At 36.9% G+C, this 15,227-nt stretch overlaps 1 protein-coding gene across 6 annotated transcripts in view; it reads left to right on the forward strand.

Moving 5' to 3' along the window:
* TECPR2 (tectonin beta-propeller repeat containing 2) overlaps window positions 1-14,813 on the forward strand; it is a 41,609-nt gene extending 26,796 nt beyond the window's left edge. For all 6 annotated transcript variants that reach the window (XM_056493562.1, XM_056493558.1, XM_056493559.1 and 3 more), the window contains 3 exons: window positions 10,530-10,671; window positions 11,619-11,768; window positions 12,019-14,813. In XM_056493562.1, coding sequence (XP_056349537.1) covers window positions 10,530-10,671; window positions 11,619-11,768; window positions 12,019-12,176 — 450 coding nt within the window. In that variant the 3' untranslated portion in view covers window positions 12,177-14,813. The remainder of the gene's footprint in view (window positions 1-10,529; window positions 10,672-11,618; window positions 11,769-12,018) is intronic.
* Window positions 14,814-15,227: the final 414 nt, after the last annotated feature.

The following is a 15,227-nucleotide window of genomic DNA, read 5'->3' on the forward strand; positions in this document are numbered from 1 at the left end:
AGTAACACTGGATGTGTTTGCATACTTGATTGACATTCTATGATGTTACAGCATTTCTCTCAAAGATTTTGAAACGTGTGGTGCTTTCAAAAGTACACATTAAGAAACAGAAGTAAATCTGTGGCAGTGGAGTTGCAATCATTTATTTGGTTTTTACATAATTTGCTTTTAGTTCTTATCTCTCATCAGCCAGTTGTTGGCCCGTCTATCTCAGGGTGTAGCAGCAAAGAAGGGCAGGGGAACAGGGAAATGAAAACTGCAGATATGCATCCCATCAATTAGCACAGCACTGATTAGATGACAAATTCTGTACAGGGAATGTGGTTCTGGAGAAATGGTACCTTGTTTTTGCAGAATAGCAGGGCAGACTGATAAATAGGTGCCAATATCAGTTGCAAAAAGGCCTTGGTTACAGTGCTTGTTCTTGGTGTGCTGCAAGTAGGTTTTCAATGTATCAAGGGGGTAGGGCAGCAGGAGCAGGAGATTGAAGGTGTCAGTGATGATGTCTCCCATAAAGGCAGTATTCTTAAAAGAAAAGGAGGAAGAAATATTCCATTTAAACTGATTTTGCCAAGAGACAGAGAATTAAACTTGTGTACTGCCTTCTTTCCAAAGGTCTATCCAGGAAAATAACCCACAAAGCTGTTTCTCTATGCTGATACTATTTTCTCGGTGCTAAGTGATTTTCTACTCCTCCACTAAAGTAAAATAAACTACTTAATACAAAGGTGTTTACAAGAATTGGGATTTGCTGTGGCTCATGATTTGGCAGTGACTTCCTTATGTAGAAAGTGGACAAGGTTGAAAATCAAATTATTTCCCATTATCTTATCAACAAAACTGGAGGATGTTGCCTTCCAAAAACTATAACCTTCTGATACCTAGAGCATGTTATTCCCTTTCTTGCCAACTTAGATGTTATCTTGCCAACTCCTGATATGGCAAATTTAATGAGTCAATATGAAGGGGCAAAATTTCAAACATTGCTTGCAGAGAAGATGAAAACTTATGGGTTACATGCTTGTTTTGAGACAATTCCAGCCTGTTAAAATAAGCCATTAAAGGAGCAGCCATTCATGCTTTTGCAGAGCTTTAATGCAAAATGAGAAAATATGCTAACTTTAAAAGTATTTCCAAATACTAACTTATAACAAATATAACATCATGTCTGAAGAGTGAACGATTAAGTGATCAATATTTGCTTATTAGGAACACCTTACTGTTCTGTCCCTTAATTGACTTCGACACTGCTTTGCTCTTATGTTCAGAACAACAGAAATACTGTAATAAGTATTTGTGAATGATTCAGTCATTTTCTGTTTGATGAAGGAAATCAAAATTGCTTTTCACTTGCTTCAAGTACAGGAGCACTCTCAAATAATGTAATTTAAAACCAGCTATGGATATTTCATTCCCTAGTAAATGTCAGAGCCAATATGACTTGTCTATCCTAGATCTCATGACTCAGGAGCAGCTTGTGAGCAGCTGTAGACTCTGCTTTTATGATGCCACTTCTCCTTAAAGGAGTGCTGCAGTTGCACAGTGTTCATCTTTGCATAACTTCACAAAGGTATTCAGAGACTGCAGTTCTGATGAGATTTTGCTCATGCTAAAATGAGTGAATATAATTTAAGTTCAGTCTTTTGCTCTGTGATGCTGTATTTTTTTTAAATCAAGATTGAACCCATTCTCATTTAGTCTTCCCTCTGTACCTCCTTACTGAAGCGTCTCTTGAGATGAAGAATAACGTTATATGTTCTCTGCCCTCCTTCTTTTTTATTTTATCCAGTACTTTAGAAGTGGTTGATAACATCATTAGAGTATCTTGAGCAGTGGTAGTTTATATATAGCTGTTTTCTGTGATTCATCAATTTGGTTCTCTTAGAACTAAAATAATTATGTAGTTAAGCAGCTTTTTGGAAGCTGCTTCAAGGACATTGACAAAACTGATCAAAGTGCTTTGATGAAATTGTTTTAGACCAGGAAGTAGAAAATATTTTTCCATTCTGTTGTTAACATGCAAGATAAAACTATGATCTATTGTACCGTGTCTCAAAATACATACAAATTTTTACATATATAAAACATTTAATTTAAAAGACTCCAGGAAATAAAAATATTATTTATATAGATAATATAAAGTATCTTTTTATATGTGTATATCTTTATTATGATTTAATGCTTTTCTGATTCTGGCCTAAAGGAACAATAATTAAAAATAAAATAGAAAATTAATATAGGCTAATTTAGATTATTAAAGAGTAGAGCTTGATCAAAAGATAAAAATCTTTAAATTGCTTTCAAAGGTCCCCCCATGTTGAACTGTTTGAGAATAATTCTTTGAACATTTCAGCTTTGATTTCTGGTACCTTCTGAAAAAGATGCCGAGACAAAATCTGATCTTTAGAAACTCTTACTTCCCACAGTTTAAAACTGGCCTTAAAAGTCACCTTCTCAGATTTACATTAAGGCATCTATCAGATAAACAACTTTATCTGAGGAAATTAAAGGAAACAGAACAAATATTTGCAATGAGTGACTAATCATCTACTCATTGTAAATAATCAGTCTTGCTCTAAAATAGAGACATTTTATTGTCATTTCTTTAATTGCTGCTCTTTGCTCCTTTGTAACCAAATTTCATAGAGTATAGAATTGAAAAAGCAATGTTATTAAATCCATAGGTCTGTTTAAATATCTACATAGTTTGTCTGAACTACAAAGTACAAGGGGTTTGTTTAAGGAAACATTTGGCTATTGCATAAAACTTTCATTCCCAGAGTCTCAGCAGATGAGCACTGCTTGACTTAGTTTTCCATAAAATTGTCACATGCATTTTGTGTGTTTTAAGTTAGAGAAACTTTTGATTTCTTGCTTTTCCCATAAACAGCCTGGTAATTGTGCCTTTGTACTTTAAGCTTGATATCATAGGTAAGAGAAATTCTTATAGGTAGTATAAGTTCTTACTGATTTAGGAGGAGCTATTTTTTTCTTGCACACAGACTTCCAAAAAGCTAAATTGAAGCTGTTCATGCTTTTACAGTCATTCAAAAATTATTAAAACTATGAAGCAAATGGTAGTCTAAAAATACCATTTAAAATTTAGGCAAATTATCTGTAATTCTGAAAAATCAATACAGGTTTAAGTTCTTTTCAATACCTTACATTGAACATATTTCAAGAAACAGTAAGGAGTTGGTTGTGCCTTACAGATGAATGTTGACTTGCTAGAAATGGTTGTCATCATCTTTGTTTTATTTCCTTTATTTAGATAAAATTCTGCTTGCCTCAAAGAACACTTAATGTGGATCTGCAGACTCTTCTTCTGCATCTGCCTACTTTTTGCATTTCTCAGTGAGATTTCTGTTGTTATTAGGGCCAGTTCTGCATTAAGTGGTACTTAGAGGAGGAAGTGGTGAGCAGTCCTCAAGAGCAGATTTTGCCATTAATCTGAAATGTAGGAAGGGTTTGTTTGAAATTATCTTCAAGAACTAAATATTTAGAGGGGAAGGAAAATTTTCTGTTGAAAATGCTTTATAACTTTTACTTCTATGCTTCTTTGCTACTTTTGAATGTCCTTGTCATGGAAGTCTCTTCTTTCCAATGCATGATCCACATGGCTGTTCTTTCCAAGTCCAGTGGTTTTCACTAGAACAGACCAGCTTGCATTAGTCAGCCATTGCACAGACATCTGAGTTACTATGAGTTCTGCTTTGGAATGCTAAGATGAGATTCAGAGGAAGTATCTTTTATTAACCAAACTCTGCTTAAGTTGGAGAAGTAATAGACTCATTAGGCCTGGTTCTCTCTAGACCAGACTAACTAGTCTGTTGTTCTATATATCTTCATTCATGTGAGGCCTCTGAAGACATTAATAGGGAGAAGATTTTCCTGGAGGACCACACTTTTCAAGATGATGTAGAGAAAAGCTGTTTGGCAGTAGTAAGAGCAGCTGTCTCAAGGTGGGTTGCAAATAAGTATAGGAGATCAAAGCTTCTGCAGCTGTGTCTTTTGTTTAGCTGATTTAGAGTGCCATAATGTTTAAGTTCAAGTCTGTGCTATTCTTCACAGGCATGCGTATCTTAAGTAATTGTAAGTTACATAAAAGGTGCTTTTAGAGACTGAAAAAATGCAATTCCAGCATTTGTTCTGAAGTTGCCACACACTGATTCCGTTGCTGAGCATAGTACTTATTATCTTCCTCCTTGTTGCTAGTTAAGAAAACTGCTGTCACTATATTTCACTGTATTTTGCTGCTTTGGAGTTTTAGCCTCCTGATAGTTGTTTTAAGGCACTGCTATCGCCATGTTCAGAAAAGCGTGTGTGTGGCCTGTCATGGGAGATAGCAGTTGTTATCAGCACCAGCAGCTTCAGATCACAGAAAGTGCCCAAAGAGCAGTGCACCCAGAAAATTCAGTAGGCAATTCTCCCATGTCCTTCTAAAACGTGGTCTCAAGGTGGTGTGTTTGCTTTTTGACAAAACTGGCTTACATTTAAAACAACATTTGTGGGAAAGAGAACCTTCAGTTTTCATGGTTCAGTTTGGTCATTACTTGGAATTTCCCTCATACCTGCAACTCTTCCAATATTCCCATATTTTGGTTAGTTAACACAGAATTAGATATTTAATTATTCCTCAGAGAGATGAAGAAATATATTTAACATTCAGTTGGGCAAATAAAGTAACCACAACTATCACTAAGTTTTGATAGATTTTCTGAATTATTCTATTAAAAAATAAAAGCACTATGGTGTAGAAATTCATGGGGAGAGAGTGATCATCATGATTTAGCAGGTATGAGCTGTGGTTGCACAGAGTAAGAAGACACCCTGGGATATCTGCTGATCACATCAGACCCTTTGCCCTTGAATTAGGAGCTTGAAGGCTCCTCCCTGTAATTCCCCAAAAATGCTTTCTCTCCTTGGTGAAGTATTTAAGTTTCAGAATCTAAAGAGGGGTACTTTACGGGCATAGGCTGCACGAGAGGATATTTTGCTGATGCTCATTACAAGTGTGTTTATAAAAAAAGAAAAACCCAAAAGCCTTGGTTAGTCAGCTTTGCTTAAACAATGTTTTTATTACCTAGTGTTGAATTATATTCTGTTTCCTGGGAATTTAAAGTTAGTGTTTAGTTAACACACGTTTCTGTAAATAATTCTTATTCTCCTGAGAGTTCAGTTCTTCAGTACGTTATTAAAAATACCTGTAGTGGTGATTATGGAGGGCTTATCTCCTAGATTACAGTTTATAATCTTAGTTATAAAACAGTGTGACCAGAAGACAGTTGGGCAAACCTGAGTAGGCCTGGAGTTTGTATGGTCTCTAAAGTGGTTACATGAAATTTAAATTATTTATTGTTTAATTGCTTCTAAGGATCAATTGTACTAAGTATTTTATGGTTCTTTTGAGAACATACTGAATAGTTGCATGGGTTTGGTTTGATCTTTTCTATGATTTGATACCATTGTATCAAATGCTGTTGTCTTTCCTATATTTCTTCAAGAAAAAAATGTTGAAATAAAAAAATTGGAGCTAACAGGAGAGGTCAAGGGATTTACTCCTTGGCTTTGCTTTGTCTTCCAAATGGTGCTAGTCATAGACAAGAGATACCTCCTTGGTTGGAAATACCCAACTGAGGCCTTTGTCCCTTTTATTCACTAAAAGCAGAAAGTGGTGCAAAGGATCCTGTTGTTCTAAGGCTTCTGAAGAAAATAGTGCTCCAGTTTTGCAGACAATAAATAGTTATATTTTTCTGACAATTTAATGCCAGCTTTAAGAATATGTACACATGGCATAAAGGAAGACCAAACATTCATTAAAGAATGTGTACATGTGGCATCAAGAAAGACCAAACAACATCTTTCCTGCTCCTGTATATAGCCTTGAACTTCTCTGCAGAGAAACGCAGCAATTAATTTAGCAAGCTAATGCTGAAAGGGCTTTATAACCTTCATTTAAATGGACCTCAGAAAATAATGTGTAAATAGGCCTGTGTTGGGGGAGAGTCTCTCTAAGTTGCATTCTTTTTTTTTTTTTATCCTCATTAGGAGGGTCTGGATGCTGTTAGTCATGAAAATAGTCAGTTTAGTCCGATATACTCATAATGCTCAAGAGTGTGATAAGTATCCCTGATGTGACCTTCTTACAGCATGGTTTGGACCAGCTGAAGGTGTTTCTGATTTATCTTTTGAAGGCAATTCAAAATTCATTCATTTGTGCTGAATGTAGCCACCAACCTGTTACAAAAAGGACTGGGCTCAGGCAGACTGATAATGTTATGTTTAGTCTTCCTTATCCTGGATATTTGCAGCAGAGCAGAGATAATGGAGGTTCGCTGGTACATGGACTTTTGTGCTCCTGAAAAGTGACGTGGAAAATGTTCTGGTACCTTTTTTGTGTGTGTGTGTGTGTTTGTCCTATCTTCCTTGACAGGGAACTTTAACCATTTGGCTTCAACTGTCACCAATAAGACAAAACTTTTGAGTGGTATGTAGGGGAGAGTGCATGGGGGAATGTTAGATTTTAAGTTGGATTTTGTTTGATACTATTGTGTAAGTTAAATTCTTACACTGAAATTTACTTCTCTGTGATTTGCAGAAAAAAGGAACTTGCACAGAATTATAAAGCTAATGGATAACTTGCTAACTTAAATATATTTAGCATAGACATTGTTTCTTGATATAATTTAACAATTTGCCAGTTATGTGATTCCTTCAAGTTTATTTCATTTTATCAACACTGTTTTCACAACAGATATGTGGCAAGCTGGTTTTCATTGTTTTTATTTGTAGCAGACAACAAATACATCCACAGCTCTTAGTATATTGCTTTGATGTTGAAAAGGACATAGTTGATAGTGTTGCAGTCTGTGGTCCTGGTGGGAAATTCTTTATATCAAAAGACAAAGAGTGATGGCTGTTTGTAGCCAAGGCACAAGACCAGAGGATGGGGAATCTGCCTTCGGATCTGACTGGCTAAAGCAGTCAGACTTGTAAGATTTTTAGAGTTTAGAAATGTTTGGCAACCCAAGTAATAGAAAAACAGTGTTTCACAATTTTTTATCAAATAGCACTGGATCCATGAATGATCCATAACAGGTTGATCTCTCACAGTGGTGATTATATTGTGGATAAGTGTATACACAGAGTTTGGTGCGTCAGAGCAGAAAGGCTGAGAGATTGCTGCAAGGTTCTTTAAAATTCCAGATTCTCCAGTAAATTACAAATAGGACATGTTTCACAGTCAAGGTTTAAAATTTCATGAATGCTGTTGGAAGTTAAACCAGCTGCCTAAAGACTGCACTGAAATAATTTATCAATTTTCATGGGTATCAGTCTCTGAAATGTTATCAGTAGATTTATGAATTTGCAGAGATCTCTCTCTTTAGTGCTATGAGAGAACTCTATTTAACCTTTAACTGCAGCTATAGAGATTTTCTTGTTATGTAACTTACACTTAAAGCATGCTTATGGTAAGTAAAACTTAGTGAAAATGAGATATCTGAGATAATATCAGCATGATTGTTCTAAGAAAATAGTACATTATGTCAAATAAAATTAATGTTATCCAGCTTACTGTGGTAGCTATGAGAGTACCTTCTTGTTGTAGATGGCCGCTTTCTGGGTAAAGAATAATCCAGAAGTCAAACCTTTCCAACAGGCTCTAAGAATTGCCTGTATTTGTTTCCAGTGGCTTGTCCCTGGTTTGTGCCAAAAGCTACTGTATATAATGATGTCACTATGTGTCCTGTCACTTGTGTCCTTTACTGGCTGTTCCACAGTAGATAGCTGGGGGGTAGAGGAATTGCCTGGATTCTTTGCAGTAGGAGTGAGAGGACTGTTTTATTGATGAGGGCTTATCAGAAAGAGCTGAGTAGCCCGAAGAAGGAAGAGAAGCTGGAAGTGAAATACCCAGAGAGGTAGGGAAAATTAAGGATGAAAATGAGCTCACTTAGAAAAGCAGAGAATGAGAAGAATGTTTGGTCAAGCTTTTAAACACATTATTTTGAATTTGATGATTGCTATTTCTTTCTTAGATGTGTTGGTGCAGAATAGGGTAGAAGTAATTGCTTTGATTACAGTTGAGCCTGCAGTGGTATCAGGAGCAATTTAGCTGAGATTCATGCAACTCCTTTTGTGGCTCACGTTTTGGGTGTTTCCTCTGCTTTTCTTAGATCCAACTACCTTTAAATCTGTAAAAATCTGTAATAATGTAATAATAATAACAATGTAATAATCTGTAAAAATCCTTAATAATGCACAGGCTTAGGTAGTAGATTTAAGCACTAAGTAAGTTTTAAGTAAGTTTTTTTGGATGGAAATACTCCTCCAGCTCTTTTTCAGAGAATTCTCTTCTGGACAAATGACAGTAGGAGAGACATGAGATCCTGACATAGGAGAGTGGGGAGCAAGGTGCACAAATCCAAGCAGGTTAGCAACAAAATCGCACCAAGGTGTTAGGCACAGTTTGGGACAGACCCTGGTTGGAACATGAAGTGTATTGCAGAGCATAGACAGACACACTGTCAGCTTGTGGTGTGAAGGACATGGGGGAAAGGTGACAGAAAGTCCTAAATCTGGGAAAGATGTGGCTATTTAGAAATGGTAAGAAGGAGATAGGTGAATTTAAAAAATAAAATACAAAAAAAAAAAAAAAAAAAAAGATGAAAGGCAAAGGTCTCCTGTTTATGCAGTACTTCAGCCTGCACAACCGAATGACAGCCCAGCTCCCTTGTGTGAAAACATGGGACTGCAGGAGCAGAAGTGTGATGAGGGATGTGATGGAGAAGAAAGCTGAAGCTGCACAGGAGTGAGGCACTGTCCCATGGCAGCAGTGTGGAGAGATGAACAGGGACAAGTGGGGAGTGAGAGCCAAGGTGGCTGTAGAAAGGAGCTAATAAAAAATGGAGGCGAGAAATGGAAACTGCACCAGGAGTATGGATCACTCCCAGCAAAGGGGAAGAAAATCCAAATGGGAAAATTGTGTTGGGTTTTGGGGCATTCTGTTCTTAGTGTGGTTTAGGTGTTTGATGGGTGCTCAGTTGGCTTTGGATATATTTGGAGGTTTTTTTGGAGTGGTTTGTTGTTTTGAAGTTGATTGTTTTTTCTTGTTGCTTGAGGTTTTTGTTGGAGACAGTAGTTTAATACCATTCTGAAAGCAGCTAAGCATCTATGTTCTATGTAGTCAGTGCTTTTCAAGACAATTAGTGGCTTTACTTTTAAGTGTTCAAACTGCAGCCACTTGTGAATTTACTGTGACCACAAGTAAATACTTGATCAAGCCTTTACCAGCCTCAGGCTTCCAACAGAAGGCAAATACCTAGTGAGAGGAGAAACATGAGAAGATAGTCTGTCAAGGGCCTTGAAACCTGAACAGACAAGATTGATTTGGTGATGCAAGTCAGACTTGGTTGTAGCTTGGTCAGACCCAAGTCAGCACCAGAATTTTAAAAGCAAAACCAAAGCAGGTAACTGTTATGTACACAGAAGGCCCATCTGGGACTGGGTTGTGTGCTTCTATATACATGCAGATCATGCTCTTGTGTCCCTTGGTTTATACATACAGAGAGCTACTTGTTCTTCTGTTTAGCACTCTGGAAATTTAGCTTATGCCCATGGGGCTAAAGCAGGGAATGCAGTGCTGCTTTGTGAGGAGATGATGTATTTCAGCATCATACTGTCTTCTGCAATGCCTTTACTAGGCTGGTGTGGAGAAAAACCTTTATTTAATATCCATGTTTTATTCAAAGTACATGTTTTGCAGGGTATTTGCAGTGATCCAAATTGATTGGATGATATATTTTGCTACATAATCATGATGCTACGTCAGTACCACTGGTTTTGAACAGCAGTTAATGCAAATCTCTGTAGAAGCAGGTGGAGTAAGGACATGCCTGGAAGCAGAATGGGATGTGTGTTGTTTCACTTGTGTTTTCCAGTGGGCAGTGCCGGGGATTCTCTCCTGCAGGTGTGGCCACTCCAGTACTGCAGTGCTCTGCAGTGAGTTCCATGACTGTATTCCTGCAGAAAGGAGTACAGGCAAGAAGGCAGATCATCATTTCATTGCAAAGAGGAGACATTCAGACTCTAGAAATGTACTGCTTTAGAATATGCTTAGAAATAAAGTGCAGATTTAGTAATGTCAGGGAAACTTTCTGTCAGGCAAGAGGAAAATACTGCATTTTGTGTATTTCATTGTAAGAGTTCCCTCTTCCAACTTGCAATTGAAACTGTATCTGATTGGAATAGCAGTGGTCAAGCCAATACTAACATTATTAGACTTGAATACTGAACATTAAATAAAAATATCATAGTCAGTAATGATAATGACTTTGTACTTAAAAAGGTCTTAAGTGCTTATAAAATTGATAATTTTGTACAAAGGCACATAAAATATCAGTTACATTTCTCTTGTCTTTAGTATCTGGTAAATATTTTACTTCTCTTGTGTACTTCTGTGAAAAACAAATGCTTCAATAGTACAAAGATACAGTAGTACAAAGTTTAAATACTGTGTTTAATTTTTATAGCCAGTAGGAATCAACTTGGTCAGCATTCATTCAAGTCCAAATGATCAGATGTTGTGGGCAATTGATAGCAAATGGAATGTCCATGTACGAGTTGGAATTACAGATGAAATGCCTGTAGGTACTGACTGGGAACATGTACCAGGTAAAAATCAATACATCAGTTCTTTGTTTTTTCTGCCATTTTCTCAGTGGTTTTGTTTTGGTTTTTTTGGGTTTTTTTTCTCCTTATTGCTTTTTAAATTGGATAGTAATGCTTAATTTTTTTTTTTTTTTTTTTTTTTTTTGCTATCAGGTGTTTGATAAGGGTTATCTTTTAAAGAGGACCTTGGTTTTACTTAAAAACACTGAGTAGTTAACTGGGAGAAATATGATTTTTTAAAATTAATTTCTGTTGTGTTATTTCAGGCTGCTGCCACTCAGTAAGTGGTACAGTTCCCTTTCAGTTAAAACTAAAGCAGAATTCCTAAGCAGTAGAGACAATCTTGTGCTGTGGGGTTTTATACTTAATTGTGATATCACATGAGGTTTCTACCTAGATGTGGGTAACAAAAACTATTTTGCACATCTTTCTACTAATCCTATGTGCTGGATATGTTGTAGATTAGGTAATTATACTTTGTTTCCTTCTGAATAACAGCATTGATTCTGTGTGCTTTTTAAAGATTTGTCACTGCATTAACTCATGGCACTTAGTTGCAGAGTCCTCTTGTGAAAGAGGGGCAAGAGTCTACAATATCTGTAATGTTAACCATTTTTAGTCAAATTAAGATTGTAATTGTTGGCTTATTCCCCATGTAGTAGTCACAAAAGCATGCTCCAAAATGCATGCTATGAAGGACCTTTAATTGGATGTTGCTTGTGGTTGTGGCCACATAACAAATTATATCTATGCTGGGATAACCCTTATGGTCAATAGATGCAGGGAGTACCAAGTCTGCAGTTATAAAGCTTTTTTGTTCGCCAGTGCTTCATGTAAGATTATATAAAAACTATTATAGTCTTAATGTCTGCTCTCAAAGTACCTTCTGCAAGTGTATCTAGTGTCTAGGAAAGCCTGATGATTCCCTCCTCATGTCCCATTCCCTGTAGGTTTGCAGGCCTGCCAGCTGGCTCTGAGCACCAGGACTGTGTGGGCACGCTGCCCCAACGGAGACGTCGCGCGCCGATACGGCATCACTGACAAAAATCCTGCGGGGGACTACTGGAAGAAGATTCCTGGGAATGTCTCACGTTTAACAGGCAAGTTGGTTCTGCATGACAGTCTGTCCAAAATATTGTGATGTCTGCTTTGAGTTCTACCTGATGGTGCTCAAGCTGACCATATGCACGGAGAGCTGCACATACTGTGTTTCACCAAGGGTGTTTTTATCGCATTAGTAAAAACCTTCTCTGGGTGTAATTGGGAAAACAGATCAAAATATTATTTATTCAATGTTTAGAATTGGAACCTGTTACTGTAATTAAAAGATGGATAATTTATGCTTTGCAGTGACCCCTCTAGATGAACTGTGGGCAATTAGTACTTCAGGATCTCTGCTCCAGCGCCTCACTAAGACCTTTAGCCATTCCCATAGTTTGCAGAAAAATAATGACACTTCTGTTCTGCTTCACCCTGATGATTTGGAAGATGAATGGGAAGTGATATGAAGTCTGTCAAGCTTGTGAAGTGGTGGAAAAAAAGAGGAGGACAGAATTTCTGTAATGTATGTACAGAATATTGGATCTAAAAGCCACTCATTGGACCTGTGATACTAGCACTTTTGTATTGGAAAACTGACCTGTTAAATAGCCCCCAAGCTGTGAGTTCTGATGTTTGTTACATATATTTTGGGAGACTCTTTAGGTGTGGCATACTGCATTGTTATACCGTACTACTGTAGAAGCTCCTTTGGAAATATAACTCTTAAGTTAACCTTACTAGCAATGAAAGTGAGTACTTCACAAGAGCATGCAACTAATGTACTGATTTTGAGAAGGAATTCTGTTGCATTAAATATTTCTCAACAGTGGAAACATTATGCATTTCTCAATTTCTTCATGTATTTGGAACTCCATACCATACTGATGGGATTGCTCCCTGACTCTTGTACATATATTTAAAATTATTTTTCCTTGCAGCATGGAAGAAATTATGGTGAAGTATTTCTTAGTAAGGTCTGAGAACATCATGATTACACAGTATTGTTAAAATGAACTGAGTTTTATCCATTTCCATATAAATAATTGTAAGGCTTTACTAATCTTCCATTTCCAGAAATTCTGTTCATAATTTGGGCTTCATTCGCAAGGTAGAGGTTTGGATTACACCTAATATCAGGGGCACTTTTGCCCATTTCCATACCCATGAGGAAGCTGACAGAGTTTTGGGGGTGAGTCCCAGTTTGGAATAAGAAGAAGTCGCTTATTGGGTTTGTAGTACAAAGCAGGAATGTACAAGGCAGCTTTCATAATTCCTGTTGTGCTGTATTTGTGCCTCCAGCCAGTGCTTTAACATTTGGACTCATATTGTTTTGAGTACCAAACTTAGATATATTAAGAGTGAAATGGTAATTGATAGAATTACCTATATATCCCACTAAAAATTGTGATATTGTGAGAAAATACTTAACAATATTCTGATTTTTAGCTATGTTAGCTAAATTTTGAAGTGTCTTATACTTAACAGATGTTGCAACAGAAGTATGTGATGAACTGGGAAGTAACCTAAGTTAAACATTGCAGTTTATTTTTCTTTATACTAAATCTTCTTTGAAAGATACCTCATCTTTTTTAAGCAATAGAACTGTAGATGAGAGAGCCTGAGTTCAGTATGTAGGCGGAGGAGTTATTTTTTGTTTGTTCTAAGCTTATAAATCATCAGAATGTTTTAAGCAGCTGCTAACCAATACTGTAAAAGAGCCAGCTTCAGGAAAGGCCAAGAGTTGAAAGTGGGGATGTTTCTGTTTTCAGAACTTAACACAAATGGAAAAGGATGTGTTTTCTTTTTAACCTCTGTTCTCTTTCAGAATAGTTCATGTGTGTATTGCACTGAACTTGGAACAAACATGGGTGCAAAGTGAGAATGTGAATTGGTGGAGAGAGAACCAAGTTAGGTCTTTTAGTAACACTTTTGGTATTGGCTGTCAGTTCTCAGTCAAATCTCAGTCCTACAGGAAGGACAGATTTATTTTATTTCCCTTTTACGGATGATATGTTTGCTTCTTTGCTAGCTCATCTCTATACAGAGATTACCCCAGAGGAATTCTTTTAGCCTGTCTGGAAGTGGATGGTAATGGAATCAGTTTGTGAAGTAACCCAGTCTGCTTTATGCAAGCATAGCTTGGTGTCTTGAGGACCCCAAAGAAGCTGAAATTCAGCTTAAAAATATCTTATGGCAACTCCCAAGTCAATCCCTTTGGAGAACGGACATGTGAAAGAACAACTTCCCTGTACCCTCCAAGCACCAGATGCTCAAGTACAATGGCATTGTTTAATAGTGACACTTTTGTATTACATTTTTCAAAGTCATCTTAGTAATGGTTTGAGCTTGCTAGTTGTTTATTTACTATATAATACTGTTCCTTGCTGTGGTCGTTAATATTCAATTGGTGTCAGGAGCTCTTACAGACTACTTTTTAGGGTAGTTTCAACAAAATTAGGATGGGTTTTTTTTTTACTTTTATTTCTGTATTTAGGGTTTTGGTTTTGTTTTTGCTTTAAGATAAGTGCAATAAATTAGATTTTTAAGAAATAAATTACTGTGGTAAGACTCATCTTTTTAGTGATTTACAAGAGAATTCTCTATTTCTAGCAATTGTGAAAGACTGTGCTTATGAAATCCTTCCCTGATGTTCCTCCAGACAACATGGTAATGACAATGTAAGGACCTGGATACTGAAGTTTATTTTATATTTTTTTTAAATTGTGACAGGTGTGTCAAGCCAGCAAATGTTCATCATTCTAGCAAAGACAAACACATCTCATATTTGAATATTAAGCTTGTTGCCTCCATATTAAGATAGTATTGCTGTAATAGAAGTAAACAAATTTCTTTATGTGCTGAACAAAAATTGCATGTTGAATATTTTAGCTCTCAGTGAAAAATATGCATTTGTGGTTCCAGCTAGAAAATGGTCCAGCAGAAAATGGTGATTGTACCACGTGTGCTGTAACTGCACCCTTCCTTGAATTATTCATTATCTGAGGACTTCCTGTGTTTCTGTCATTTTGCTGGAACTGCAGCTGGGGCTTAAAAGAGAACAAACACCTTGGCTTCGCTTCCCAAAGGAGAGAGCTGTTTCCTGAGTCGGGACCTGGGTAACTTCACACAAGAGAACATAACAGTGATTAATGAGGCTTCTGACTCTTAAACACACTTCCAGCCCCAGGAATCCTGTTCAGATTCAGATGGCAGTGTCCTTGCTAATTATCATAGCTTTTATCTTGACTAACTGGTTCAGCTGCTTCTCTGACTCCTGCAGGGAAATACAGCACTGGCTCCTTGCTATTATGCAGGAGTAATCCTGATGTCTCACCTTGAGGAAGATGACCGTGATGAGCTGTTGTGAAACCAGTCATCTTAGATAGGTGAGAAACTCCTGGTTTTCTTTGTCTCAGAACAATAAAAATAAATATGATCATGTTAAATGGTATAGAGAAAATCTTTCACTAACACGTGTCAAAGAAAATATCCTAATTCCTTAAGTAAGACAGTAGAAT

This window comes from Oenanthe melanoleuca, chromosome 5, assembly GCF_029582105.1.
Source record: "Oenanthe melanoleuca isolate GR-GAL-2019-014 chromosome 5, OMel1.0, whole genome shotgun sequence".
Lineage (NCBI taxonomy): Eukaryota > Metazoa > Chordata > Aves > Passeriformes > Muscicapidae > Oenanthe > Oenanthe melanoleuca.